The 27,385-nt window shown below is 38.5% G+C and overlaps 1 protein-coding gene across 29 annotated transcripts in view; it reads right to left on the reverse strand.

Annotated features, from left to right (window-relative positions):
* Positions 1-1,894: 1,894 nt before the first annotated feature.
* Positions 1,895-27,385, reverse strand: part of TSNARE1 (t-SNARE domain containing 1) — a 482,568-nt gene continuing 457,077 nt past the window's right edge. For all 29 annotated transcript variants that reach the window (XM_068933469.1, XM_068933480.1, XM_068933456.1 and 26 more), the window contains one exon: positions 1,895-2,809. Coding sequence is in view for 8 of the 29 variants with exons in the window: in XM_068933480.1 (XP_068789581.1) it covers positions 2,801-2,809 (9 nt within the window). In the remaining 21 variants the exon portion in view is untranslated. The remainder of the gene's footprint in view (positions 2,810-27,385) is intronic.

A 27,385-nucleotide genomic window follows, 5' to 3' on the forward strand; every position in this document is an offset into this window, starting at 1 on the left:
AGGCGTCTCCCCAGCATAGCAGATTTACGTAGCCCATATACAAGTACCTAAGTCTCCATATATGTTCTGAAAGGAGAAAAAGGGTCAAACAGATCCTTGAGCCCTTGAGGGTAGGTACAGCAGTATTACTTGTGACACTGACATCCCTCTGTAGACCTTTGTAGCTTGGGGGAATGGTCACGGTCCCCCTTTGCAAGATCTAAGATGTGAGAAATTTCACTGGCTTGTGAATGGCTTGTCTAAGTGATGCTAACAGCACCCTACACAGGTGTGCTTTCTTGATGTTCATATTTGTCCTCAAGGAATTAGAAAAAAAAAAGCTTCCTTTCTTAAGACGGTCTGATAGCTTAATAATTGAGTTGGGTACTTAGCTCACTATATTTCCATTGTGCCTCTTTTTAATTTATTTTGTCAAGATCTTTTTTAACTTATCTTCCATTGCTGCCAGGGTGCACTAACTCCTCAGGAACACGCATGAAAAAAGGTTTTATTAGAATTCTCCCCGACATATCCTGTTCTCATATTCCCCCCATGACGTTGGCTTGTGGGATCTTTCCAAATTGAATTGCCTCTTGTTGGAAGGCCTTGGACTCAGTGACTCTGCCTGTGATATTGTAAAGAAGAAACACACTAAGTATTTTCATCCATGAAAAATTTCATTTTCATTTTGGATTTTTCATCCAAATGGACAGAAGCATCAGTAGCATAAACAAGTGTTTAACGGCATTGCTGGATTCATTTGCTGTGAGGAAGAAGGCAGAAGTAAGTGAAGCAATAGTAAACATATCTTCAGCATGAACACACTGTTTTATAGCAATATAACAGATTTTCTTTTTTTTTGTTTCTTTTTTTTTTGGTTTAAACAATATTTCCCATTATAACCTAGTCTATAATGCACAACAGGCAGAGGATGTCCCTATTGCCATGTAGAGATTTCACGCTTGCTTTAAGCCAGGCAGCCTTTGTAGTCTTGGTAGAGAAAGGTTTCACCCGGGCCAGCCATGCCAAATGCATCTGCTGCATGAGCTGGCTCACTCAGAGCTCCCTCAGACTGTCTCTGCACCGCATCCTACTAATGAGGTTCACCGAGCTCTTAATGAACGGGATTAGTGAATGGGCAAGGATTGTTTGCTCTGGATCCCTCGTTCACATGCAGCTCCAGGCTCTCAAAATATTTGCTTGCAATCGGCTATGAACTGGGTTTATGTCAGTTCTTACTGACTAGATGGAAATCGTGTTCATCACTAGAGGGTTTGCCAAATTTGCTGATAGAGGCGGCTTGCAGTTTGCGCTGGCAATAAACGTAGTGCTCTGTTTCAGTAAAGCAGTAGGTATCATCATTTTTAACTTCATTCCAGTATTAAATTTACTTGGAAAAGTAGCATTCCATTAATTGCCTTTCTTTAATAGCAGCTATTGCATTTTACCCATAATGGTTTAGTTGCATAGACTTCACCTACTGTATTTAGAAATAAACCAGCTGAAGATCTGACTTTTGTTTCTTCATCCAAAATAATTGTACTGATTTATGAAGTTTTACAGTTTTGAGCCTGAATGGGGTATTATATGGAGTAATAGGGTAATATATGGAGTATTTTCTGCGCTCAAACTTAACTGATGAAAGACTGTCCGCTTTTTGAAAAGGAGTAGCATAACTGAAATCAGTGCAGCAGGTGAAAATCTAGTTTGACATTTTTAGTCTTTTCTAAACCTTCATGGTAACCAAAAATACATGTCATACAGAGCTAGGTGTTGTTCTGTTTTTTTGCTTGTTCATTTTTGTTCTTCTAGTGAGACACATTTTGGCCAAAAGATGTACCCTTTTTACGAAGAATTGACAACATAGCACTTTGTGAAGTTCTCTTCAATACTTCCTATGACATTTTAATTAAAATCATTTTTGAAATGTTTTATTTACTGGAGGAAAACTGCATTTATAGTACATGACACATTTAAAGATGGATTTAAATGGCATTTTCAATCATGTTTTCAGTAGAAAATATTGTGAGGGAAAATGGAACAAAATCCCAGGTGCTGGCTTCATTGAAATGTATGGAACGGAAACAAATAAAAAAATTGATATTTTTTATGACACACTTTTCCTGATTTTTTCAACCAGATCAAATATCTTTTACTTTTTGAAAAAAAAGGATAATATTATATCTTAATGCTCATTTGTCCTATTTGTTCACTACTGTGTCTCAAAAATAAATGTGTTATTCTGAGCATGATCCCATGATCAGCTAAGCACCTAACTGATCTGTTTGCAGATGGCATATGTAATTATGAAATGGCTTAATTCTGATCTGGCAGAGCAAATTTTAAAGCAGCAGCGCACAGTATGAGAATCTGAGCTGGAAGATGTCTAAAACTTACCAAAAAACAGTAAAAAAGAATTAAACGAAACAGATGATTAACTTGCATGGTTTAAAATGAACAAAAGTAGAAATCAGAAGCATGTTAAAAACACAAACAAGAAAGATGAATTAACAGTTACATATTTTACAGCACACAAAATATCAAGTTTGGAGGCAAAGAAATAACATTCCCTGGACACACAAGGGATTCTTTTAAAATCCATAACGCAAGGTCAAACACGGTATGTCTTCAATGAAGGAAATAAAAGGGAAAACTTATTCACAATTATGCTAATACATGGTATAAAACTTAACCTTTCTTTCATACAAGTGCAGTGTTTCTTGGTTATAGTAGTTTTAACACAACATAATCAGGAAAGCAGACACTGACGTAGGGCCTGAATGTGAAATGCCTTGAGGATCCATCCCACTTCCTGGGGTGATCAGGGGCTCTGCAAAAGCAAAAATAACTGATAAGTATTCATGGGATTCCCAGAGATTTGCTGATATAAAGTTCTTGCTGATAGAAGGATGGACGCTCAAGATGGTCCCAAAACGCATAATCAACAAGTAGACGCAATCTCAGAAAAGTGTTATTTTGCTGTTTCTGGTCTAAAGTAATTGCAGAAGTAGGAGTGGGGAGTCTGAGGGTAGAGATAAAACAGACTTATAAGAAAAGACTGGGTCTAGCCTAATGTAAAATGAGTGGATTTTCTTCAATGCTAGCAGCTCCCATATTGAAGGATGCTGAGTCTAGTTTTTAAAAAGTGTTTTCCTGCATGAGACTCTAGGTGTAGAATTGATAGTGTGGCATTGATTCACTTCACAATATCTAAGAAATATTGGTCCATTCTCTATTTTTTTCGTACAGTGAAGCCAGTATGCATTTTAGCTTAATAGGAAATATTCATCTTACCACATGCAGATCTCTACAATATAAAACACTTACACTGTATAATGTAGACAGTTAACGGAAATTAAAAGGTAAGTTTTTTTAAGAGGTAAGTTTTTTTATGAAAGTGCATGTTTCTCTCCAATTATTATAAGAGAAGCCTACTACGATGACCTCTAAGATACACATCAGCACAGTAATCTTCTAAGGCTAGACAAATTGTATGTTTTGCCCTCATTTGTAGGAAGCATCAACATGAAAAATAAAAGCAGGCTTTTGTAGTGTTTGCATATGTGTTCTTCTTTACTAATATTGTTTGAATTCCTGCTTCGGTAGAAAAACCGGTCCTAGGTGGAATCAAGGGATAGGATGCGGATGGAGAAATGACCTGTTATTATTAGGAAGTAAATAAATGATCACAACTCAATTTTTGGTTGTCTATTGCTGAAAAGTTTAGAAACATTTTTTTAATTTAAATATGCTTTACTGTAAGCTGTAAATTAACAGTAAGTTAAAACAGAACAGAAATTAGACTCCCCCCAAGCAAATACAATGCAAAACCATGCACATAGTATTATATGTCAATTATTAACATTGTTCATAATATGGTAGTATTTAGATGATCTTCTGAAATCAGACATCCGTTGTGTGCTGTCCTGTATGTATAAAGCATAGAAGACAACTCCTGCCTTGCATTTATATAAACACTGCAAAAAGCTATTAGAAATACCAACTTCTTTAGTGACAAAGGGTTCCCTACTGGAGATGACATTCATCTAAGCCAATTTAAGGTGTAAATACCTCCATCTGAGTATCTGTCCAGGCTCCAATAACAGCAATTACAGATCTAATCAATATAGCCAATGAGTTTTTAGGGTGGGGGTCATTTGAATAAAGACATAAACTTTAAAATGACCTAAATCTCACCTATTAGATTGACTAGTTCTGCATTAACTACAGAGGGATATTCAGGATAACTTCCTCTGATGAAGAAATGTACACTGTGGGCACCTACATTCGATTGTATAAATTTAATAGTAAGAATTCTGCTAATATTACAAAAGGATTTGCTAGAGTTTGACTCAGACAAGTGGAAAGGATCTGGAAAGCAGATGAACACCAGTAATCCTATAACCCTTCCAAACACTTTGGAACCATCCTCACTTTCCTGTTCACTCTTAACACTTGCCCAACCTTTCCTCAAAGAGGGAACGCTATAAGTAGAGTGAAAAGAAAACTACATAAAAAGGTCTTTTTATAGGTGCAAATGAATTATTATGTTCACTGCCTATGCAAGTCACAGAAGCACAGACCAGTTAAGGTGAGAAGGGGTCTCTGAAGATCATCTGGTGCAACCTCTCTGTTCAGAGCAAGGACAAGCAGACGAAGCTGCCCAGAGCCTTGTTCAGTCAGGTATTGAATATCAGCAAGAATGGAAACTCCACAACCTCCCTGGGCAACCTGTTCCAGGGTTTCACCACCCTCACAGTATAATAGTTTTTTCTTATGTTTAAATAGAATTTCCTATAATTCAGGTTGTGCTTTCATTGCGCACCACTGAGAAAAGTTTGCTGTTTCTTTACCCTCCCATCAGCCATTTATACACATTGACAAGGTCCCCCTTGAGCTTTGTCTCCTCCAGACTAAATAGTCCCAGCTCTCTCAGTCTCTCCCTGGCAGAGAGATGTTCCAGTCATCTTTGTGGCAAGTCTTGCCGGACTTGCTCCAGTATATCGAGGTCTGTCATGTACTAAGGAGCCCAGCACTGAATGCAGCACTCCAGGTGTAGAGAAGAAGGATGACCTCCCTCAACCTGCTGGCATCTCTCTTCTGAAGTCCTGTGTGTTAGCACCACAGAGCTGCCATGCGGCTGTCTAGATTTCTTAGTACTGTCCTCCTCAGTTCAGAGACATTCAAACGAAGCAGTCAATGACTCCTTGACTCAAATGCAATCAACCCATAAAGGACTGCTTCAAGTCAATCACTTAATAGATGTCTTCCTTAAAAAAGCTGTTAATGCTCCTTGTGAGGACCATGTGTGCATGTAAGTGTATGTGTGAGTGCACATATGCCTACGTATGGGACTGAACGAATGCTATGCAGTCACATTCTGCAGACCTTGGACCGGCTTGTTCTCTGAGGACTGGGCTGAAGGGCACCATATGCTTGGCATACAAGCAAACTCCACTACCAACACAAGCCATTACTTTTGGCAGGCTGTGCAGCTAGTGAGCATTATGAATCCTGATTTGTAGGCAGGGAAAGTGTTCAACATTACAAAAATCATTTAAATTAGAAATGGATAATCTGCAGATTTGGCTCTTGAATGTAACAAGAGAAGTTCTCCAGTCTAACTGCAGATAAACTGGACCAGTGAACCAACAGACTTAATATATGTTTCTGGTGTAGTTGAGGGCAAAAATAAGTTATTTTGAGTTATAGGAAAAATATTTTTATTTCTTTTTGTTTAAAAAAGATTTTTTATTAGTTGCTGAAGTAGGGTTACTAATGCTGAGTTTAGTAGTTCAAGTCACGGACAACACAGTCTTGCGTTAGCTACTTTACAAATTTAGAACTAAATTACAACCCCTAGCTGAAAAAAAATTAAAAATTCTTTTGGAGTAGACTTTTGAATTCTGGAGAACTTTACTGGTAGAAACCCAGGTGACTTCACACTTTGCATGCCCACATTTCTGTGAGTAGTTTATATTACCTTCCTAGTCAAAATTAACTTGATTCATTTCATCCTAAAGTAGATGTCTAAAAGAGGTAACGTGAGTTGCATTTCTCATGTTTTCCCTTTTTATACTGAAATATTAATTTAAATACTGTCATACCTACACTTGGAATTCAATCTTTTAGTGAGATAGGAACCTAAACTCCTCTAGGGTTATCTGTCAGCTACATACAAAATTTCAGGATTTAAATTTTGTATTTGGGCGCATACTGGCCAATTATGTAGTACATTAGTGCTTTATCTGGCTTACGGGTGTACCCCCCAACTATTTCTGAGAAGAGACATGCTAGAAGCAGAATGAAGAGGGTGGGACTTGAGGATGCATTCCCTAACGTTGGTGAGAAATTATTATCATATGCTTAATTGCTGAATGATGAGTTTTCAGGGTAGAATAAAGAAGAGGTAAAAAAGAAAGAAACAAAATTCACAGTATCGAAACACTAGCGCATACCATCTGTTTGAAACTGAAGCTAATCAGATACAAGATTAGTCTGAAAATTGCATTTCTGACATTGTGAATCTCCTAGACTTAAGCTTTTATCTGAGCCTTTGTTCAAAGATATTGTAAGATGATGAGATTTTGCTCACAATAAAACCTGGTTTTCCATCAGCTAAAGTTATTCCTTTTTAAGCAGTTCTTCCCACTAATTTTCTAGAGAAGTAAATGATACACACTTTTCATTAGAGACATCTTAGACATTTCTCTAGCACACAATTGTCCACAGCATAAATGCTGCTGTTGTATTCAGCCACACTGGACATTTCTGCTTAGAAATGAATTAGATTTAGGCTGCAATTTTAACAAAACTCCTTAGGACAGACCTAATAACCGAGAAGTCGTCTGTCAGAAAAAATGAGCTGTCAAGGTGATGATACGCTCCATGCACTATTGCCTCATATTCACTTACCATTTATTTCTCCTGTACATTCTCTTAACTTTATGCATGGGGCCAAGCAACCATCTTTGATTCAATGTCACTGAAATAATTTCCTTTTTTTTTGAAGAAATATACCTTGATAGAAATCCTAATGCTTTGGACATTCAGAGGACTTCTGGCCCTGATGTCAGTGGCTTAAAATTTAGCCATTAGAGATTACTGATAATATTGGAGTTTAACAGGCCTATGTTGACATTAGTGCGTGGATATCTTTTGGGGGCTACCTCAAGTTTAAGAAATAGATGTATCTTATGGTTAGTGCAGACTGATCCATGAATATTCTTAAAACAAAACTAAATCAAGAAAAGAGATGATACTGAAAAAAAAGAACCCAAATCCCATACTACAGGCATATTTTGATGATCTCAAGGGAGTTGTTGCCTCTATTAGACAGGTCCTTGGCATTCACTACATAAAAGGACACCTCAATCATTTTCCAGCTTTATGCTAGAAGATTAACACGTCCCTAGTGAGAATTTACTCCCAAGCATTGCTAATCCTGAGCTGCAAAGATTTATCTTAGCAAGGCATAGTCCCTATCAGTGCCGCAGTACATGGCAAAATAAGAAAGAAAGAGCTGCTCAAGTAATGTAGACCTATAGAAAAGGTTGTGTCAGTCTGCACCTGAAAGTCAGAACTGAGGAAAATGGCAGAATTATGGCAAAAAATATAATAGGCATATTGTATTTCAGACCTGAACAGTGCTAGCAGTACTCTGGAAATTGTGAGAAGCTTCATTTCGCAAAAAGGTGAAAAGTCCAGGGCTTGGGAAGTGATACATAATGGATGAGAAGGGAAGGAAAGCAAGGCATAACAGTAATTTACCCCATCCCTTTAAAACTAAGTACTGCTATGGAAGTAGCAAGACTATATGGTAATAACATGCCACCAAGCCTTCAAACTTCATGATTTGGTATTGGCTTCAAGGATTTTTGAATTATCTGATGTCATATGTGCAACATCAGATAATGATATCAAAAGCTCCATACTGATTAAATAGCAAATGGCATATCACATCTCAGCAATATTGCCTTATCAGATTAAAAAGAAGGGAAAAATTTTCGATTTGTGAATGAACTGACCTCATTTCTCCTCCTCTCATGACACACTACGCATAGCAGAGCTGTGTATGATTGAAAGGTCATTATATAGTTCTTTAACACGACAATGTTTACTCCAAGACATAGCTGCTTTTCAGCCTCTGATAAGGTCTTATTATTTGATTCAGAGAGTTGACAAAAGCACTGGATACCTTGTTTTGAGGTTATGTGAAGTCTAAAAATTGGATTCTGACAAGTTCTTCCAGTAGGTTCAGATAGGAGCCCCCAGGAGCTAACTGAAGCACAAATTTATGAGCAAATGTAATTCACCAAAGACTCACTGACATTTCACCGGCTTTGTCTCTAGCCAATTGTTTTGGTTGCTAAAGCTTCACCTCCTCCAATCCTTTGTCTACACCGCTTATTTTAGACCACTGCTTATTAATGCTGGCTACACTGTTCTAACTATGGATATACTCTTCACTATCTTATATAGTGGTTATTCTCATGCGTGTTGCTCTAACTCAGGATCCTCCAAAGCAGCCACAGAGAGCTGTGTGTTTTCAGACCAGAAAATAAAAGGTAGGAAATGGGAAGATTTGTCCAAAGCTGACAAACAGAAACAAGTAAACAAGCAAATCCATTCTCTGATCCAGGTGAGCTCAAAGGAAGAACTCCTTCAAGCCTATGCCAGTGCAAGGCAGGAGAAAGAAGCAACCAAAAGCAAGCAAAAATAAGGCCTCCATAAAACGCTCACCCATTTTCTCCCCTCATTATCTGTCTTTTAAAAGCATTGCCATACAACTTCCTAAACAAAATCCTTCTTATCTGGGATGTTCATTTCTAACTCTCCAGTGACAAGGGAAAAAAACTTCTCTTGAAACTTCTCCTTCAAAATAATGAAACTCAAATGATTGAGTCTCAAGGTGGGGTTAACAGTGGCAGAAGGATTATGACTTCATTTAGTTGCCTCGAAAAAAGGTTAAAATTGCCAGCAATGCATGATCTAAACCTAAGTGACATTAAACAGATGGCATTGAACAGCCAAGAAACTAGCATGGGTCGTTCTCCATCAACAAGCTTTGTTTGCAGTTTAAGCTGCATTAACTTTGCTCAGCTACAAGATGCAGCCTTTTTCTTGCATTTATCTTCTTATTTTTAGAAAGCAAGCTGGAGGGCTTTGGGTGTGGAGATATTGTTAGCTTAAGAGTGAGAAATCCTGCTTGATGAGGAAGGAATGAGGAGGAAGAAAAGGAGGACATCGCACAGAGATCCTGGAAATGCTGGCCTTTCGAGGCAGGATGTTTCCTCCTGTCACCACGCAAAATGAACAGGTGAATGATTTTCTTCACTCTTTCGCAGCTGGTGTGGTCGTCAGGCAAAAGCTTCTAGCAGAGACCAGCAGGGCCTGTGCTCCCACTGCACCTCTTTAATCAGACTTCTACGGTAATAGAGGCAACTTGAAGGCGTTGTCTTAAAAGACGGAGGCACCACCTCCGACATTTTCTTCTCTTTTATCTGACCTTTAGAGTGCCCAAAGCCAATCTGAACATTAATTTCTTATTTTCTTATTGTGCTTTTACCTCGTCATCCTCAGGAGCGATTTAACATCTGAGCCAGAGAATACAAATCTCCATTCCCCCAACTGCATGGCCAAGTGCCTGGAGTCTGACTTTCCTTAAAAGAGGCCAGATTCGTTTGAGTTTGCCTATCTTTCCCTAGAAAGACAGAGCCCCCAGACTCACATTTGGAAAATCCTGTTGTGTGGAGGGAGGGAGGGGAGAGAAAATTAGCTTTATGAATATACTGAATTATTTGGGGAAGCACTCAAGATAACACAGAAACGAGAGGCATTGACCAGATAAGACATCACTTGCTGGTGGCTATTAGAGACCAGATAACAGACCTGGGGAACCATCCGTCTGCACCAACCTGTCAATCTTACGGTCCTTTGGAAACGTGGAGAATTACTGACATTTGACTTTCAGCTTGGAGTAACTATCAGGAGCAAAGATGCTGACTCAGATGAAAATGTGCCTGGCTGCAGGAAGAGACAATTGCAGGGAAATGGATGCTTAAACATGACGGTACGTAGCCTTAGTCTGCCTCGCATACAAATCACTCGGTGCCCGTTCAGCGTATCATTACTATTTCACCATTCCTGAGAATCTGCCAAGAGCCATAGGGAAATACCAGACTTTCACCTTGCAGCAGCATTTAACTGTAGAACAAGCAAATCAGAGCTGTAAAAGGTGACAGAAACCTTTAAATTCTTATTCAGGTGGAAGCAGAAATAGAGCTGATAATTCCTAAAGGAAACCTACAGTAGATACACAGCATGATTAATATTGAACTACAGCTATTTCAACTAGGGGAACTGGAACTGAAAGCTTTCTGTTTCATTAATGGGATCTGGTAGGAAAAGGATGTGATTTTGGTAGAATTAGAGACGATTAGAGTCGAAAAGCTGACCCGTCAGGAAAGAAAAACGCAATGGGACTATGTACACTGTGAAGCAGTGTTGCTGCCTTACACACGATAGGTATTCCAGTGCAGCAGCCTGGCTTATTTAAATGCAATAAGTACTTGTCTGAGAATTTGCTGGGGCTTGGTTTTGCTTTGTTTTGTTTATTTGCTTGTTCATTTAATTGTATTTTTGTGGAGCGGCAGAGGTAATAAAAGAATAATCTAATAATAGGGTAACAATCAATTTTGGTCAATGAGGGCAGAGATGGAATGCACAAAAATTCTAGTACTAAAATTTGAAGTGAAACTTAAATAAAGTTTTCATCAAGAATAGCACTGGAAATAAATTGCCGCACATAGAATTAAAAATAGAATTAATTCATTCCATGGATGTTAAAATAATGCTGTTTTTCCTCCATCTGAACCCTAGCTATTTTTACCTCTTGGGTGATGCTGTTTTTACACACATATGTCAGTGTTATTCATACATATGGTGCCAGGGCTGAAGCACTGAATGGAAGTAAGCTTCACATCACTGCTTCACTTACTTGTTAGCAAAAAGTACTAAAAGTATTTTTTAAAAAAATTAGTCTATTAGAAGGGAGATATTTTAGGATACACAAGGGTTACTAAAACAATTGGGCCCTGCACCAGAGCAAAAGTTAGTAGCAGAAAAAGGTAGATATGTCAAGGAGTTCACTCTGGTAATGATAGATAACCAAGACATGCCTTTTGGATACCTCCTTGTGGTGCCAGAGTTTGGTCCTCACTTGAAGTTAAGAATAATACAGTTGACTTTCACTTCGACCTCTCCCACCATCCATCTAGTCTACGTTGTTGAAATATCCTGTCTTTTGTAGGTTTGTCCCTTTTGGTACGGTCCCAAAAAAATTAAATAGGGAACAGTATGGATGAAATTATATTCATCTAAATACAAAGTCTCTGGATCAACAGAAGTCACTCTCATTTTCTTTTACAGTGCCTGGAGAGAGAGAAGCACTGCTGGAGGATAATTCTGATCACCTTTAACTAAGGCTATCTAACAGATCAGATAAATTGCCATTTCAAGATGTCTATATCTCTATAGTAGCGTGAAAGGGAGTTGCAGGTGATGAGTCAGGCTTAAATGCCTAAAGTTAAGTGAAATTAATCTCACTTCACTTGCTTTATAATCTGCTTCAAAAATATATTTTTTTTTGCATTATGTCCTTCTGTTCACAAGTTTTAATGATTTGCCTTGTGTATTTGTTCTATAAACAAATCATCAGTGGCCAGTTGCGCTAGTACTGTAACCACTAGTGTAAGCAAAAAAAAGCCTATCCTCGTAAAAAATATACCTTGGAAGTAATAAGTTCTGCTTTTTTATTTAGCTGTCCCACAAAGTGTGGTGTTCCCATTTTCATATGGAGACCAGATTATACCAGTTCCATTGGGAAGCACTACCGGAACTACAGATAATCATTAAGTGGGGACTTTCATACTAAAAGTCATTGAAAGCCATCTTATGACAACCTCATAATTTCTGTGCATGGATGCAACTTCCATCTTGTGTTCCATAGAATGGTATTTTTAGATAGCAACGCAATACCCTCCCCTAATATGTCTGTTCTCCTGAAATCCTCACCAAACATGGAAAAATTCCCATGGATTCAAGAGCAGAATGGACAACTATTTCAATGAGAGATCTACTTTGAGTCACTAAACGAACAATGACATCAGAAGACCCTGAGCAGAAAATAACAGCAGACCTGAGAGTATCCGAGGGAATACCCTGTACACATCATCTACTACTGCTCTTCACAGGTGTCTGCTTACGGGTGCTTCTGGAGGCAGGAAAAGGATGAGACAGCATTTTCTGAACGAAAAAGAGTGGGTGTCCTTACGTCCTCAAAATCAGCCATGCTGGATTTATCAGGGTGCTGCATCTATTCCATTCGTTTCTGTTTACTATACCTATTCTGAACAGCATCACTAAAAGGATCATATAGACTGTTAGAAGTGTCTTCAGTGTCTTCTGAAGAAAAATAGAAATTTCTTGAGGAAGGAGAATAACTATGAGTGGTCAATGAAGAGCTGGCTATACATTATGTATTCTGTGCGGTGCCACTGGTTCCATTCATGGGAATGGAAACGATTAAAATTTTACTTACTTTTTATCATCTACTGCTATAAGGGATTAACAGACACAAGAGAGGAGATGAGATATTTAAGGGCTTCAGGAGACAGAGAGAAAACTGTTGCGTATCAAATAAGCCTTTTTATAGTTAAAGCCTGTTGAACAAAAGGCAGAGAAAGGAAAGAGCAGAACTCATTTAGTTTTATAAATGGATCCTGGATACCACAATGACCAAGGTCTTTGACAGGCTTAACATAAAAGTGAAAAATCAGCTTAGACAAAACATACAGGAATAAATTGTAGGGAATTACTATGAATCTGATGGATGTAAAGGGGCTTTTGAGCTATCTGGTCCATGTCCCTAGATGTTCTTTGAAAAGTAGAATAATTTTTGTGGTAGTTACTACGCAGTATTCTCCATCTAGCACAACTGAGATCTCCACAGACAACAGTAATTAGCAATAGATTTTGGCACTGCCTCTGCCTTTCTTAGTGTGATGTTTCTGGAAGTCACAGTCACCATGACTGAGTGGAAGCCTACACACCCGTGCATTCACCAAACAAGAGGAGTTCCTCTCTGCTCAGATGCAGAAATTCACCCTTGACAAGAATGACAGCGGCACTGGAAAAGCAAACAAACAGGCAAAGAAATAACAAACCCACAATATTTATAGTGAGTTCTCCGCTCTGTTCCTGACCTGCCACTGGCAGCAGTTGGGAGGATCAGAATAATCTTAAATCATGCTTTACTAACTCTCTGTTTAGAGGTCTTTTTGTGCACACAGGCTGAGAATGTCAAATCCTGAATATCGCATGCTTGCATGATGGTCACACGTGATTGCCTTTGGTGGCATGGTCTGCAACCTATTGCAAATCTCTCTGTGGGCTCATAATTACTGCAGTGGCCTGAGGTTATTGCATCCTCCCACCCGTTGTGTAGCGGTGTGAGATTACCCCAAGATAAAATCAGAACCTGAGAACACACAGCTTTTGGGGCACGCTCCATGGAAGCCCATGCCCTCTCCGGCCACTGTGAAATTCATCCCTCTAGGGGAAATAACACGGATACCCTTTCACTAGCTGTAAATCTTAAGACTAGCAAAGCACTAATTAAAGAAACATCAATGGTGCTAGAGGGTTTTTTAACACAGATAGTTCTTAAATAGAAACTAAATTTCCAGCTTCATCAGTGGTTTAAGTAAACTCATTTTACTTTTCATTGCAATTGATTATTACATAGATACAGTTAGTCACCATATTTGAGCTAAGCTAGTCCCTCAGAAATGGACTAAGGAGACAACAAGCTCTGCCTCGCTGTCATCTTTGATTTGACTCCTTTTGTCTTCTGCCTTACCTGTACTGGTTTCCTACTTGTTTGAAGGTCATAGACTTCTGCAGCATGACACCCAAGTCCATCATTTTAAGTGAGATCTAAAAGCATGCAATTCCTTCAAACCTTTCCCCCCCGTCACTAAAGCTATATTGCATCTGCATCTTGAAATAAACAACTCCTTCCTCTTCTGTAACAGATGGTGCTGTGTAACTCAGACTATAAGCATATCTGTAGCAGCAGTAATGAACTACGAAAGCCGGGCAGACCAGGGAGGGAGGGATCATGAGCAAACACTCAGGAGACCACTTTTCCCTGCTGTTCCTGACAGTGGGGATGAAGGAGATGACTATCATTTTGAGAAGGATGGGAACACTCATTGATACATGTCAGACTGTTTTTTAGACCAGCCTTGTCTTCTTTCTTCTTTGTCGAGGAATAGTAAATATTTAAGGGGGAGCTGTGACGCTGTTTAAAAAATACTTACCTAATTAAACCTTAAATGCACAAATCTACTCACTCAGAGATGCACTCTGTGATGCTCACCACCTAAGGCTATACCTCAGCCATATGGTACTTTAATAGATACTAGCAGAGGGAGCCCTTTTTATTTTTTAACAGATGGGTGAATGCTAGATACTAGAGGGGAAAAAAAAGTCAGGAAAGAGAACGAAGAAAGGAAGATAAAGTTCAGCAAATTAATTCTTATTGAACTCTTCCATTTCTGCTCAGAACAGCTGGAGGTCTTGTTTCTTCCCTATCCTAGAAAGAGGAACTTTTGTGTTGTTTCCTCAGACCCCTGGAATCAGAGTTACTATGTGAAGGACTATCCTTACGGGGCTTCCAGCAGAAAAGCCACTTCTGATCTCAGTGTGAGTTGGCCCAACCAATAGCTGTATGAGTTTAGGTACAGCATTAAAATTTCCAGTGTTAACTTCTGCTGCGCTCTTACCCTCTAGAGCTATGATTCCAACATATTTTACACTCTCAACAAGTTTGGGTAGTATCAGAAAATGGTTAGAAGACCTCAGCTGAAAAACTCAGTGTTGAACCAAGTTGCACAGGAAGTACAGTGAATACCGACTTGACTTGGAACGAGAAAAGAGAGGCTCCTTGAAGGTAAGTCAGTCATTCGTTGGAATGTCCAGCTTTCAGATAGGCCCTGAGCTGGCAATAGTCTGCTTGTATGGAGGGTAATGAATTTCCAAAATAAGACTAGAGGCCACAGGGGCCATAGGGTGATGTATAGGCCATAGTGATGCGGTTCCATTTACGTTATGCTTGATACATCATTCATAATAGTTTCCAAATTTTGTTTAGACATCTGCCGTACCTCCAGGTTTCAAGCTTGCAAGATGTTCATGGCTTTGTTGCCTGAGCCAGGTGCTTGGCACCTGTCATCTCTTCCCATCTTTGGTTTATGATAGTTCCATAAATAACATTCCTTTCATCATATGTCTTTGTTTCCCACTTCTTGCAGCAAGTTTGATTTGTCTCAAGAAGCCTGTTGGAGCTTGGTGGCAATCATTTATTCTCAGAGTAGGGACATGGACCTTCTCTTCCTAGGGGGATGTCAAAGCACAGAATGTGAAACTACTGTAATTTGCACTGACTAATGAGATTTGGGATCAGAACCAGTGTGGCTGCACCTTCACAACACTGTGCTCTAGATAATTCACCCTGCTAACACTACTGCACTCTTTCTGCGACCTTCCCACACAGGGTTATGTATTTTTACAGGCTCAGATCTCTCTCCTACAGTATTGCATTACACATTGTTTAAAGTATGTTGTATGTTCCCCTGATACAATACAAATTATTATCTTGTTCTGTAAAAACTGTGACTCCACTGGAGGTATTTAATCCATACTTAGTTTGGCTTTTTTTTCTATTTGTTCAAAATTCTCTGACGTCCACCAGTGTACCATGAAAATTAATGTCCTATGACTGCATTAATTCCTTTATCCAGACACTCTCTTGTCGTTTTAATAGTTCATCTGAATACCTTAGGAAGAAAATCACGATTTACAGATTTATTATTATTATTATTATTATTCATTGTTCTTTGCAATAGTTCAGTGTTTTAGAATGCCAAGCTGGATGCTTCCAACAAAGCGCAACTTTTCCTATTGGATACTATTAAATTTTAACCCCAAGAAATAATACATAGAAATATAATAAGATGTTTCCGTTTCTTTTGCATTCTTTTCCCCAAACTATCTATGGATCTATGTCAGATTTGAATCCTGTATTTACACTGGCTAAATGTTACCTGGGCAAACTAGGTCTACTCATAATTGTCATCTTGCAAATCTTTCAATGGCCCCTGTAGGTCACACTGGGCACACATTATCAAATGACACCCACAGATCATCATCAAATCCTATATTATAATTGAATTTGACCCCACACTTTGAGGATTTTTGACTGGAGCTGCCTGTTTCATTTTTATATGTTTGTGTCAATCACTAATCTAGAGTTTCTCTCCCAAGATATCATGATTTTCCATCAGACTTATTTACACCACCAGCTTCTGAAAGGGATGGCATTCAAATGTAGGTCCAGGGACGTAACACATCTGATTATTATATTTTGCCTTCCTTCACTTTGCCCTGTATTTCAACAGAATAGGGTGTTTTACAACTTTGATCTTTGCAGCTGCTCTGGTTCAGCCCTCTTTGTAGTCAATGGAGGGAAATGGGCTTGATTTTAGAGCATGATACAACTGACTCATTTCAGATGTCCATTTTTGGAAGAGAAATACTGTAGCCTAAAGTGCCTGTCTCCCTCCTGTGATTATAAAGAGAATCTAGGTAAACTGATCAGAATTAATATTAGGTGAGAGGCATCTCACCTCCTCCTGTACTAAAAAGCTGAGCACAGTTCCTAAAACCACCAAATAGCTGCTAAAAGAGGTGGCCTCGCTTTAGCGTATTTAGAAAGGTAAAGATTTGTTTTATATTCCGTTGCTTTGCCTGAGATGAGACATGGCTAATGGCTGGAAAAATCACTGCATTCTTAAGATAAAAGGAAATACTGAACAATAGCATGTTCATTGTTTCTGGAACTTCCAGTGGATGATATAAAGGTGGAGGTTATGTCGTGCGTTTGCCCAGCAGCATATGGCGCACTCTTCTTTCAGTCAACGCCACGCGCGGCGTTCAGTGCACTTATCCGAACAGCAGGGGTGTAATTTCTATGTGCCCATGTGGAGCGCGACAGCAGAGAAGTATGTCCCTGAGTGGCCTATGGGACCCGTCATGCTTCAGTCCAGCTGCACTCAACAGCTGAATAGAAATCGTTATGGATCAGTCATCCACAAGGCAAGGGCATCCCTGAGTCGAGCGTGGGGCTGACGGACATGATTAACGTTGGCGTCACTGAAACCACAGCGGGAGGCTTTACATTTGGGTTTTTTTTTTGTGGGATTCTTTTCACTTTTTTTTTTTTTTTTTTTTCCTAGCCTGCCCAATATTGCATATCCTGAAAGGAGTGAATCCTGCTTGTTCAAACTTGAAAGACAGAAAGCTGACTGCGATGCGCTCTCTGTTGGAAACAGAATAAGGCCCAGAGATTCTAATAGGTGCTTTCTAGTGTGCTTGAAACTACTTCTGCCGTTTTATAGCAATGTTTAAAAGTCAGTAAAGAGACATTATAAACAACAACAACAAAATCCTTGGTCACATCCATCCATCCATCCAGGAGAAAGGCAATGTAGCAGTTGTTACAGAGTCTAAGCCCTCACTGAATGACAGCTGAGAGTATTTTGGCCTTTTAATTTTAAATGTTGATACCGTACATTCTTTAAATCAATGTCTTTCAAGCATTTCAAATCAGTAACACTTTATTCAAAGGTAAAAGTTTTCATGAGTCCTTACTTACTCTTCCTATATGAGTAGATAATGAATCAAGGGCAACAGTGATAAACCTAAATAATAAACTTAAAAAGGCTGAGAGAAAATATTTGGCCTTGCAAGGAAGAAATGCCTGGGGAAACGGGAAGCAGAGATTCCCTTTACCTTCAACTGCAATAACATTTTAACGACTTGTGAGCCACCTGATTGTTTGTGATGATAACTCCCTATTTCTGCTTATGCAATGCTTTTATTTATTACTGTGATAATGCTTGGCTTGCTTTCTCCAAAATTGGTTGGAGCCCAAAGGAAAGTATAAAAAACAAATCCTAAATTTCTGATATTTTATCAATTCCACAGCTACGTTATAACAAACATCCACATCTCCCCGATACTCTTGGATGCCTAATTTGCAGAGGTAGCATACATGTTTATGGCTGGGGAGAAATATGAGAGAAATCCACTAATACTAATGATTTGAAACTGTCCTGCTCTTTGGAAGACCGAGTCTATATGACTACAAAAGGAATAGTTGCAATGCATCATATATTCTTTGCATATATCTTTTCATTTTTCTCATTAAAAATGAACATTTTGGCATAGACTGAAATAAAAAAGTACATAAAGTATATTTACTACCATAAATGTTCTAATAGCAAAGGGCAGTAAATAAACCTTCCATTAATCAATACGTTCAGCATATTTCTTGAATAATATATTTACAGCGTAGTGCTCCCTGCCCTGAAAAGTACGCAAGACAGCAGAGTAATAATCAAGTGACAAGGTGAAGGAGACGCACCAATCTTTACATATACCTAAATTTCACAGATTTTTAAGGTGTTTGGCCATATATCATAAAAATCTTGTCCAAGCAAAATCTGATAACACGGAATATTCTTTTGGGATTACTGTAAATGTTGCAATATATGCCACATGGGAATCTCTGCATAGCTCAGTGGCATGATTATATGTTATATTTTGCATTATATACATACATACATACATACATACATACATACATACATACATACATACATACATAAATTATATATATATATATATATATAATTCTTGGCTTGAGGTATCTTCAATACATTGGACAAATAACAATTTAGAGAATTCTAAAAAGGATGAAAAGATCGTGTTTAAAATTTAGGCTGATGTCCAGAGTATAGTCCAGAAAATAAAACAAATTCTATAACATGAACTCTTGCACTAGAATGGGAATAGATCTTTTAAAAACCTAGCCAAATTTGAAACACTCAAAATATACCCAAATAGAATTATTTAGTATGGGCTAATTTTGCATAGGAATTATAGAGGATGTTTTAAGAAACAGTTTGAAGAAGAAAGGGGAAATAATAGACTTAAAGGTCAACACGATAGATATTCCTTCTTGATATCAATGAGCACTTCATGTCTTGAAACCCAAACATTGACAATACTTCTACTTTCTATTTAGATAGAATTGCAGTTTGGTCCCGTGAAATATATGCTAATCAGTTTTAGAAATGCATAATATGTTTCCTGATGCTGTTCCCCTTTCAAAAGTGGTGCCTGTGGAAGAACTGTGTTTCATTTGGAGAACCTACATTTAAACTGGAGAGATTTATTTCCAAACCCAGTAAAACCACACTTCTTAAAAGAAAAAAAGGAAAAAATGAAAAAGGACATTTTGCCGAAATCAAGTTATCCCTTGAAGAAATCACAACATGGACTACCCTCACCAGCGTCACCAGAGCATCACTTTCTGACATGTTTATGGAACATTATGCAAAGGAAAAGCTAAATACTCCTTCACAGACGTATCCAGTTCCTTCTGTCATAAGCCATTTCCCTACTTGTATTTGCACTTGAAAGCTTTCTATTGTATTGCCTTCATATCATATTTGAATAAGAGACCTCAGAAGAAACAGTTTGGAAAGAGAAACATCTGTCAAGGGCACTGGTGTAAAATGCTAGACACGGCTTTGTGGTGTTGACAGTTCCAGTGCAATTAACCATCTTCATCCCTGGGCAGCGGCCCTTTAGAAAAAGAAGTTTCCAAGTTTCCTTACTGCTCCCAGGAGGAGGACACATGCATCTTCTCAGAAGAGCTAAGTAGGATAAGAGCTTCAGACTGTCCAGTGCTGTCAGGTTCTTATTGAATGTCAACTTGCAACGACCTCTACAATACATCATTTGTCAGGAAAAAGGAAAATAAAAAGAAAGGAGAAGAAAAAAAGAGAAGAGAAGAAAGAAGAGAAGAGAAGAGAAGAGAAGAGAAGAGAAGAGAAGAGAAGAGAAGAGAAGAGAAGAGAAGAGAAGAGAAAAGACAAGAAAAAGAAGAAAAAAGAGAACAGAAGAAGAAGAAAAAAGAACAGAACAGAACAGAACAGAAAAGAAAAGAAAAGAAAAGAAAAGAAAAGAAAAGAGAAGAAAAGAGAAGAAAAGAGAAGAAAAGAGAAGAAAAGAAAAAAGAAAAAAGATTTCCATGGTCTCCCTGAGGATACTCACGCTTTTGAAATAATTGTGAATTGTGGAATACTTTCATCTTCTTTTCCTAACACATTTGGAAGTAGGGTAGAATAGAATGTCTATTCTATTACCTCATTTAACAGTGTTTTGTAACAGTAGAAGTCATTAAGACTGATTAAGTGATAACATTTAATATTTTACTAATTTAATTAGAAGTCTGAGAAACTTTTGGGAAAAGCCAAATCTATACAGTTTGGGCTCTTACTCCCAATTCACTCAACTCTGCTGCTGTTATTGCTTTGTGTGGCAGAGTGCCTGCTCTGTGTGACCTGTACCAAGGCACAACCTGGCCAAGACCCACCTTGCATTCCATTCCATTCATGAAAATAAAATAAAATAAAATTCCTTCGATTTTAACAAGAAAGCCCACTGATAAAGGACTATATTTGGATTTGGTTTCTGTTTTTTTGGTTTGTTTTGGTTTTGTTTTATTTTTTAGAGATGGAATCAATGATTTTGAAAATGACAAATAAGAAAAAAAATAAAAAAAAAGTTCAACTTGAAACTAAATTGTTTGGAATCACTCACTCAAATTCCTTTTTGGAAAAGGATTTTTTTTTTTTACTTATTCTGATAGCTGAAGGTACTATGATCAACCTTATCAGGATAAAGGACTGAAATTTTTGGTGTGATTTAAATCTTTTAGAAGTAAAGTAAGTCTGGCATTTGATTTTAGCTCTGAAAAAAGAGATTTAGGTTCATTGTTTCTGTAGCATCACCCAGTCCAGCTGGTGCCAGACACAGATTATTTGTGAAGTTCATAAAAAACAATACCCTATTATGAGTAGTTATATCAACCTCCATGCTGAAACAAGTCAGTAATGGGACTTTTTTTTTTTTTTCCCACAGCAAAATCAAAAAGAGACAGGAATTTAGTCAGATGAATATTTCATCACCTGGTTTACTCCTCCACTCTAAACACAAAATGGTGCTTAAGAAGCACTAGAAGGCAGGCATCCACCTACAGAACTTCCCCAGGCAGAAATCATAAGTATTTTTTTTGAAGTTAAGCAGAAATAGGACAGTGACATTTTTTTTTCCATTTTGTTCTCTTAATTGCCAGACAAAGTGCAATTTTCTGTACTGTTCTGTCAACCATATGCCCTTGTCATCCACCATCTTACTACAGTAATGGAACTTGACGTCTTCTTTGTTGTTTCTCACTATATTTGTGTGACTCACCGTGCAAAATAAAAATGTACTAAGAATAGCAGAGGCTGTGTTAATGGCAAAGCTATGAAATTCCCTTCATTGAATTGCTTTCAGATTTTTTCAGCACTGAGCCTCTTGAAGTACTCCTGATATGCTGTGAGCATTCAGCCATGAAGCTATGTACCAGCCAACACATCACTTTCAGTAGAAAACCCGCTAGGGTAAAGTTTTCAAAGGTCCTTCAGTACCTAAAGAAGCAAATACGGACCTATGCAAACTTCCCGAAGATATGAGGGCTGCAAAATTGCTTTTGAATACCTTACTTCATATAGTTGAAAAGCTGGCCAGAAATGATAAATGGCCACAAATGGCTTAGGAGCGTTGGAAGTCAGTGGAAGTAGTTGTTCAAACCACTTGATGAAGTGGAGATTTTTCCACAAAAGGCTAAGAGAAAAGGAAGTAACTTTGACATTTGCTACTGTTGTTGAAGTTGAACTACACAGATAACTATCAGCAGGATAAAATCCTTTCATTTGCTTAGAAATTTAGGAAAGAAACCAGCCATTTCATACCTGTGTTACAACTCTATGCTAGTAAAAACCACAAAACAACATTTATTTGTGAGGAAGATATAAGATAGAGAGACTAATTTTACCTAGTAAGAGCCATCTTTTTGATGGATATGTGTCCTCTTCTAATGCGCAGAGCAGTTTTCCTCTTTTCAACAAACTAGACACCTTAATGTCTAAACAAGGACAACAAACACCTAAGCAAGACTGAGGGACAGACTGAAGGGAAAAATTGAACAGCACAATGTCTCTAATTTGCCCTAATGAGTTTGGAGCGTGGCAAGAGTTTACAACGCTTGGCAACTGTGAAACTGAAGGTGGCAGGTCAATCACTTAGAGCACAGCACAGAATTAGATCAAGAGGCATGCAGTGACAGAATGACTGGCAAGAAGAAAATACTCTCCCAAACAAGAAGAGAAGATTGTGGGGTATATTATGCAAATTCAATAACATGATAATATAGCTAAAAGCATGTATAATAACCACATTTTACAGAATCTGATTTATAACTCAAAATGAATTCAGAATTGGATAAAGATATAGAGCAAGAATAAATTTGATTGTACTGAAAAGATGCATTTAAAGCAACTAACAGATTCCCCTCCATACAGACACTATGTATTCATACCGTGGACCTCCCTGCCCCTGAATGCCACCCAGGTCTAAGCGGAGCAGCTAGTTATAGGTGTATATAATAAGAATATCAATCTTATGCAACAGCATTGAAAAGAAGTTTGAAATTGCATGATACCTTCAGAGCTAATAGTTTTAAATCCCAGCTTTGACAATTAGAAATTAGTATGAAATCATAATTTGGACGGGGGGGAGAAAGGAAGCGTTTTGCATCCGTCTATTCAGAATAGCCTGCATTTTCTTCTGAATATCTGTATCACAGCTCAGAGATGATCTTCTCCCGTGTTTCCAATGTAAATTGAGCCAAGAAGGTTGTAGGCTGAAGCGTAAGAATAAAAGTTGACATCTTAATCTATAATGCTCTAGAAGAAGGGAGAGGTGAAAATCCTGTAGCAAGATACAAAACTAGACAAATCACTTGAGAACAGCACCTCTTTCAGACAGCAGCCTCTCTCCGCAGCTCCACGTGGAACGACTGCACTTTGGCAGCATCATGGCCTTATAGGTCATTTTCCACCTTCCCGTCTCGTGAATTGATGAGTTTGCACGTATTTTTTAATTAAAGGGATTTTTTCCCCCACCATCTAGCCTTACATGGTGCCTATTTAAGTTTTTTTGCAGGCCTGAGTGAGATAGAATTATGTAATCTTTGTCACTCCAAAATCTCAGTCTGTGCTCAACCCAGAGTAAGAGTAACATCGTAAGTAAAAGCTACAGGTTCAGTTATTTTTACAGTCAGAAGTGCTTGCATAAAAGAAGTGAATTTCTTAAAACTTTGCAGAAACTCTAGCTTTCCGTTTCAGCAGAAGATCTAGCTCATTCCAGCTACTTATGTAGCTATGGTACAAAATATGTTAAGACACTGAAAAAGAATGGTATGAAGAAAAAAAAACGGTGTGAGGATGCTAAAGGGTAGAAATTTGGGGCTTCATTCAGTAGTGCACATATGGGTGCCTAGAGCCATTTGAGATGCACTGGGCTACCCTGCCCGCCATCCTCCTGCTGCTAGAAAAGTCTGTGGGTCTCCTCTAGGCTCCATGTTTCCTTGCCAGCCCTGTGCAGATGTCCCGGATGCTCTTGGTATCTCAGGTGGAACCAGCCAACTGGAATCCCAGCCTGGTTACAGGATTCAGTGGTACTGAAGGCACCAACTGAACCAACCAAACGGTGATTCCTATACTGGGCACATCACAGCTAGTTGGATGAATCGCACTCTCTGTGACTAATCGTGTCAACCAGGATGCAGCTGTTTGCGTCTGAGAAAGTCATGCTGGTGCTCTTATCTTTACCTCCGTTTGGTCAGATGACTTGTGTCCTAACCTCCATGGCTAAACTGATTAGTTCTCAAACAACTGTAAAAGGCAACCTAGGGCTGCCATCTCATAAGCACCTAAAATCAGAATCTCTCACTGGGAGTGAAAACTGACCCAGTGTAGAAACCCAGGCCAGGTATCACTTTGAGTCCTATTTAGTATCTCAAAAACTAGACATTTAATAACTGTAAAGGTATTTCTATGCTAGCTGCACAGAAACGAATGCTCGAGCAATGATCAAGAAAGGTGGCTGTTGGCTAGAGGCAAAAGAAAGGCAACGATAGGCCAATGTGAGCATGAAGCTGCACGTTCAAGGGGAGAAAGGAAGCCCAGATGTGACTCTTTGGCATTAGCCCTTGACATGGTGCTGTGTTCCTCACAGGTCTGGCCACTGCCTTGTCTTTTACTGCTTACAGCTTCCTCTGACTATTTTTAAACTTTACCAGGCACCGCCTGTTGTAACCTTTTTGGCAAATGTAACTAGAGTTGCCAAACTCATCATCCTCCATTACCCCAAGATGCGGCTCTTCTTTCTATAGTAGATTATTTTAGAGTTGCGCAATCATGACTGGGTTCCATTTTGCCATATCTCCTCACATATATAATAGATACATACATATATGTATATAGCTAGCTGTCTTTGCGAAAGATTTAACTAAACACAAGCCCCACAGTTTTGATGGCTGGAGAATATAATTCAAATTGGAGAATACTGAGTAATAGTAAGAGGGAAGTGGAAACTGGGATTCCTTTTCTCACTCTACTCCCTTATTACTTCAGACCAATCCATTACCTTCTATGCAAATACTTCTTTGCCACTCTGCAAATAAATAAATGAGCACACTCATTAAATGATCAAGACCACCTTCTCCCACCTCCACCCATCCCTGCCCTGGCTGAAAAATCATTATAAAGGAAGAATTTTTTTTTTTTTTTGAAATAATGAAACAATGAAATATTCGTGTGTTGATACAGACCTGAAGTCACTGAGAAGAGTCCCCTCCACACTCCTGTCCCCCAAGTCAATGCACTATTCCAGGTACAGTGAGATGCTAATGAAAACTGTGCTTGAGCTAGGAACATGAAATGAATAATAAACTACTCTAACAGGTATTTTGCTGCATTTTTAGTTTCAGGTGATTAAATACAAGAGATAGATTAAGAGTCCTTGAAGGCATTTTCAAGACTGAATTAAAGCACAGAAACTGGCTCACCTAGACTTGCATAACAAGTAAATGATGGAATTAGTATTATATGTGAGAATCGGGTAATATAAAGCTCAAAATTCTGTTACAACAGCTGTTGACTACAGTGGCCGTTTTTTTAGTGTCAATTGTTTTCTGTGCATTTCTTCTATAATTAGACAGTAAAGGCTTCTCGCTTTCATTCTGAAGTTGTATACCTTTATTTTAAGCTTGATTTTCTGTTCCCCAGGGTTTTATCTCTGTTGTCACATAGTTTATCATGGATGTTAGATCACTGGTTATCTCTAACAGCAGGAGGAGTGAATTGGCTTTGTCAAAATCTTGGCATTTTTATTCTCCTTTTTCTCTCTGCTTCACTACCAATCTTTTTTTTTTTTTTTTCCTCCTGAGTTTGTAATGTGCTAGTGTATCCCTCATTCTAAATAACCTGAGTTTCAATAGCTTCATTGATGGTGCCATAAGGTGGCACATAACCATTTCAATGAGCTTACCCAGAATTATATTACAGATAGAGTTTATAGTGGCTATAATCAGCCCAGAGGCTTACCACACTAAGCAGTTCCAGCACCGATATCTTATGACTGCCTGCTGCTTTCACTCTTGACAAGTATAAGAAACTCGGGCAAAACTTTCCATCTTGAATACTCTTCTAGGTCTGACTTCAGAAAATATTAACCAAATAACATCTGGTTCACCCGTTTCTCAAACCAAAATGAAGGGATATTATGTCTCTTTTCCCATTACTAAAATATTCTTTAAACACTTTGCTGAGAAACTCTAGAGTAATCATATTTCAAGTGGGGAACTGATGCTGGTAAGGATATCAGGACTGTGACTTTTGTTATTCATGCAAAAACTACACTTGGCCAAGAGGCAAGGCTAAGACGATCTAAGCTTCCCATGCTCACTGCTGGCTTGATGATTCTAATCCTCTAGAAATGTCACCTGCGTGAAGTATGATTCATCCCTGCAGAACAACCGCATCTTGGACTGCAGGATTTCCTGCATTAACTTCCATCTTCAGCCCCAAATTCAGGCAAAGTGAGTATCTCTTCTACGTTCCCCTTGCCTTCCACTCACAGGACGAGTAAGCAGTCAAACCTTTGGGTTTCTCCAAAGTTTCTGGGCATACAAATCTGCTGCTAAAATGTGTTTTGAATGCATAGATTATCATCTAGCTCAGCTCTCTGAAAAATAAGGCCATAAGCATGCATAACTTGCCATCCAAAAGCCAGCAATCACTTTGACAATAACACCTCTGTACTTTAGGTCCTCATTCATTAAATCCGAGCAAGGCATCTTCCCACAGAGGGGGATGTTAAGGAGATAAATTCAGATATAAGATTGTTAAGTGAGACACGGAAGCTCACCATGACATGATCTTAACATTCAACGAATGCAATTAATTTTACGTTCAAAGCAGGATTTCAATGGTGCGCAGTAAATAAGGCTTGTGGCCACATATTGATGAAGATGAGAAGGATAAGTGGTCATTCGCAGACCACTTGCCATCCTGTGCACTGACTAAGACTAGGTCCTGTCAAACAAATCACTGAAGATTACATTATGTCAAAATATGTATACAAGGAAGCTGATAGAAGTTACACATGTAATACTATTTTCTGCTTTTGCTAGCTGTCGAATAGTTTAATTTTGTAACCTCATGGTTCTTTTAAAGTTCTGTATCTTTACATACACAATATCCTTCTCAGATAACACACACCCCTTTAAAAATGCTATATGTCAAAATCACCCCGCAGTGAGCATGGATCATCAAAGTCCATATAGGATTTTATAGGATTTAGACGGGCTATTGAGACCAAATAGGATTTAGACGGGCTATTGAGAGGGAGGAGAAGGTTCTGGAGTTTAATTCTATCTGACTTCAATATGTAGCCTATATTGATGCTGAACCTCTCCCTCTTTTACATCTCTAACTTTTACATGTCAGGCACTAGTTGTAAATTACTGCCAGATTACATTTAAAGTTAAAGTTAAGCTAAAGTTTGAGAGCAAAATGCTTCATTCAGATATATTCTGATATACATGATAGCTCTGTCTCCTTTTTTAGGTACTTGACACCATGGCACACATTTTGGGAACAGCTTACTCACAGCCAAATGCCAAGGAGCTCCTCTTTGGTTAGATTTCAACTAGGAAAGGATTAGAGCTGGCTACACAGCTGGCTGCTCTTCCTTTATGAGTCTCAGCTTGTTATGCCGCCTACTGTTGAAGGCTCATTGCTTCTCCCAACGTGTTAGATAT

This window comes from Struthio camelus, chromosome 2 (genome assembly GCF_040807025.1).
Source record: "Struthio camelus isolate bStrCam1 chromosome 2, bStrCam1.hap1, whole genome shotgun sequence".
NCBI classification, from domain to species: domain Eukaryota; kingdom Metazoa; phylum Chordata; class Aves; order Struthioniformes; family Struthionidae; genus Struthio; species Struthio camelus.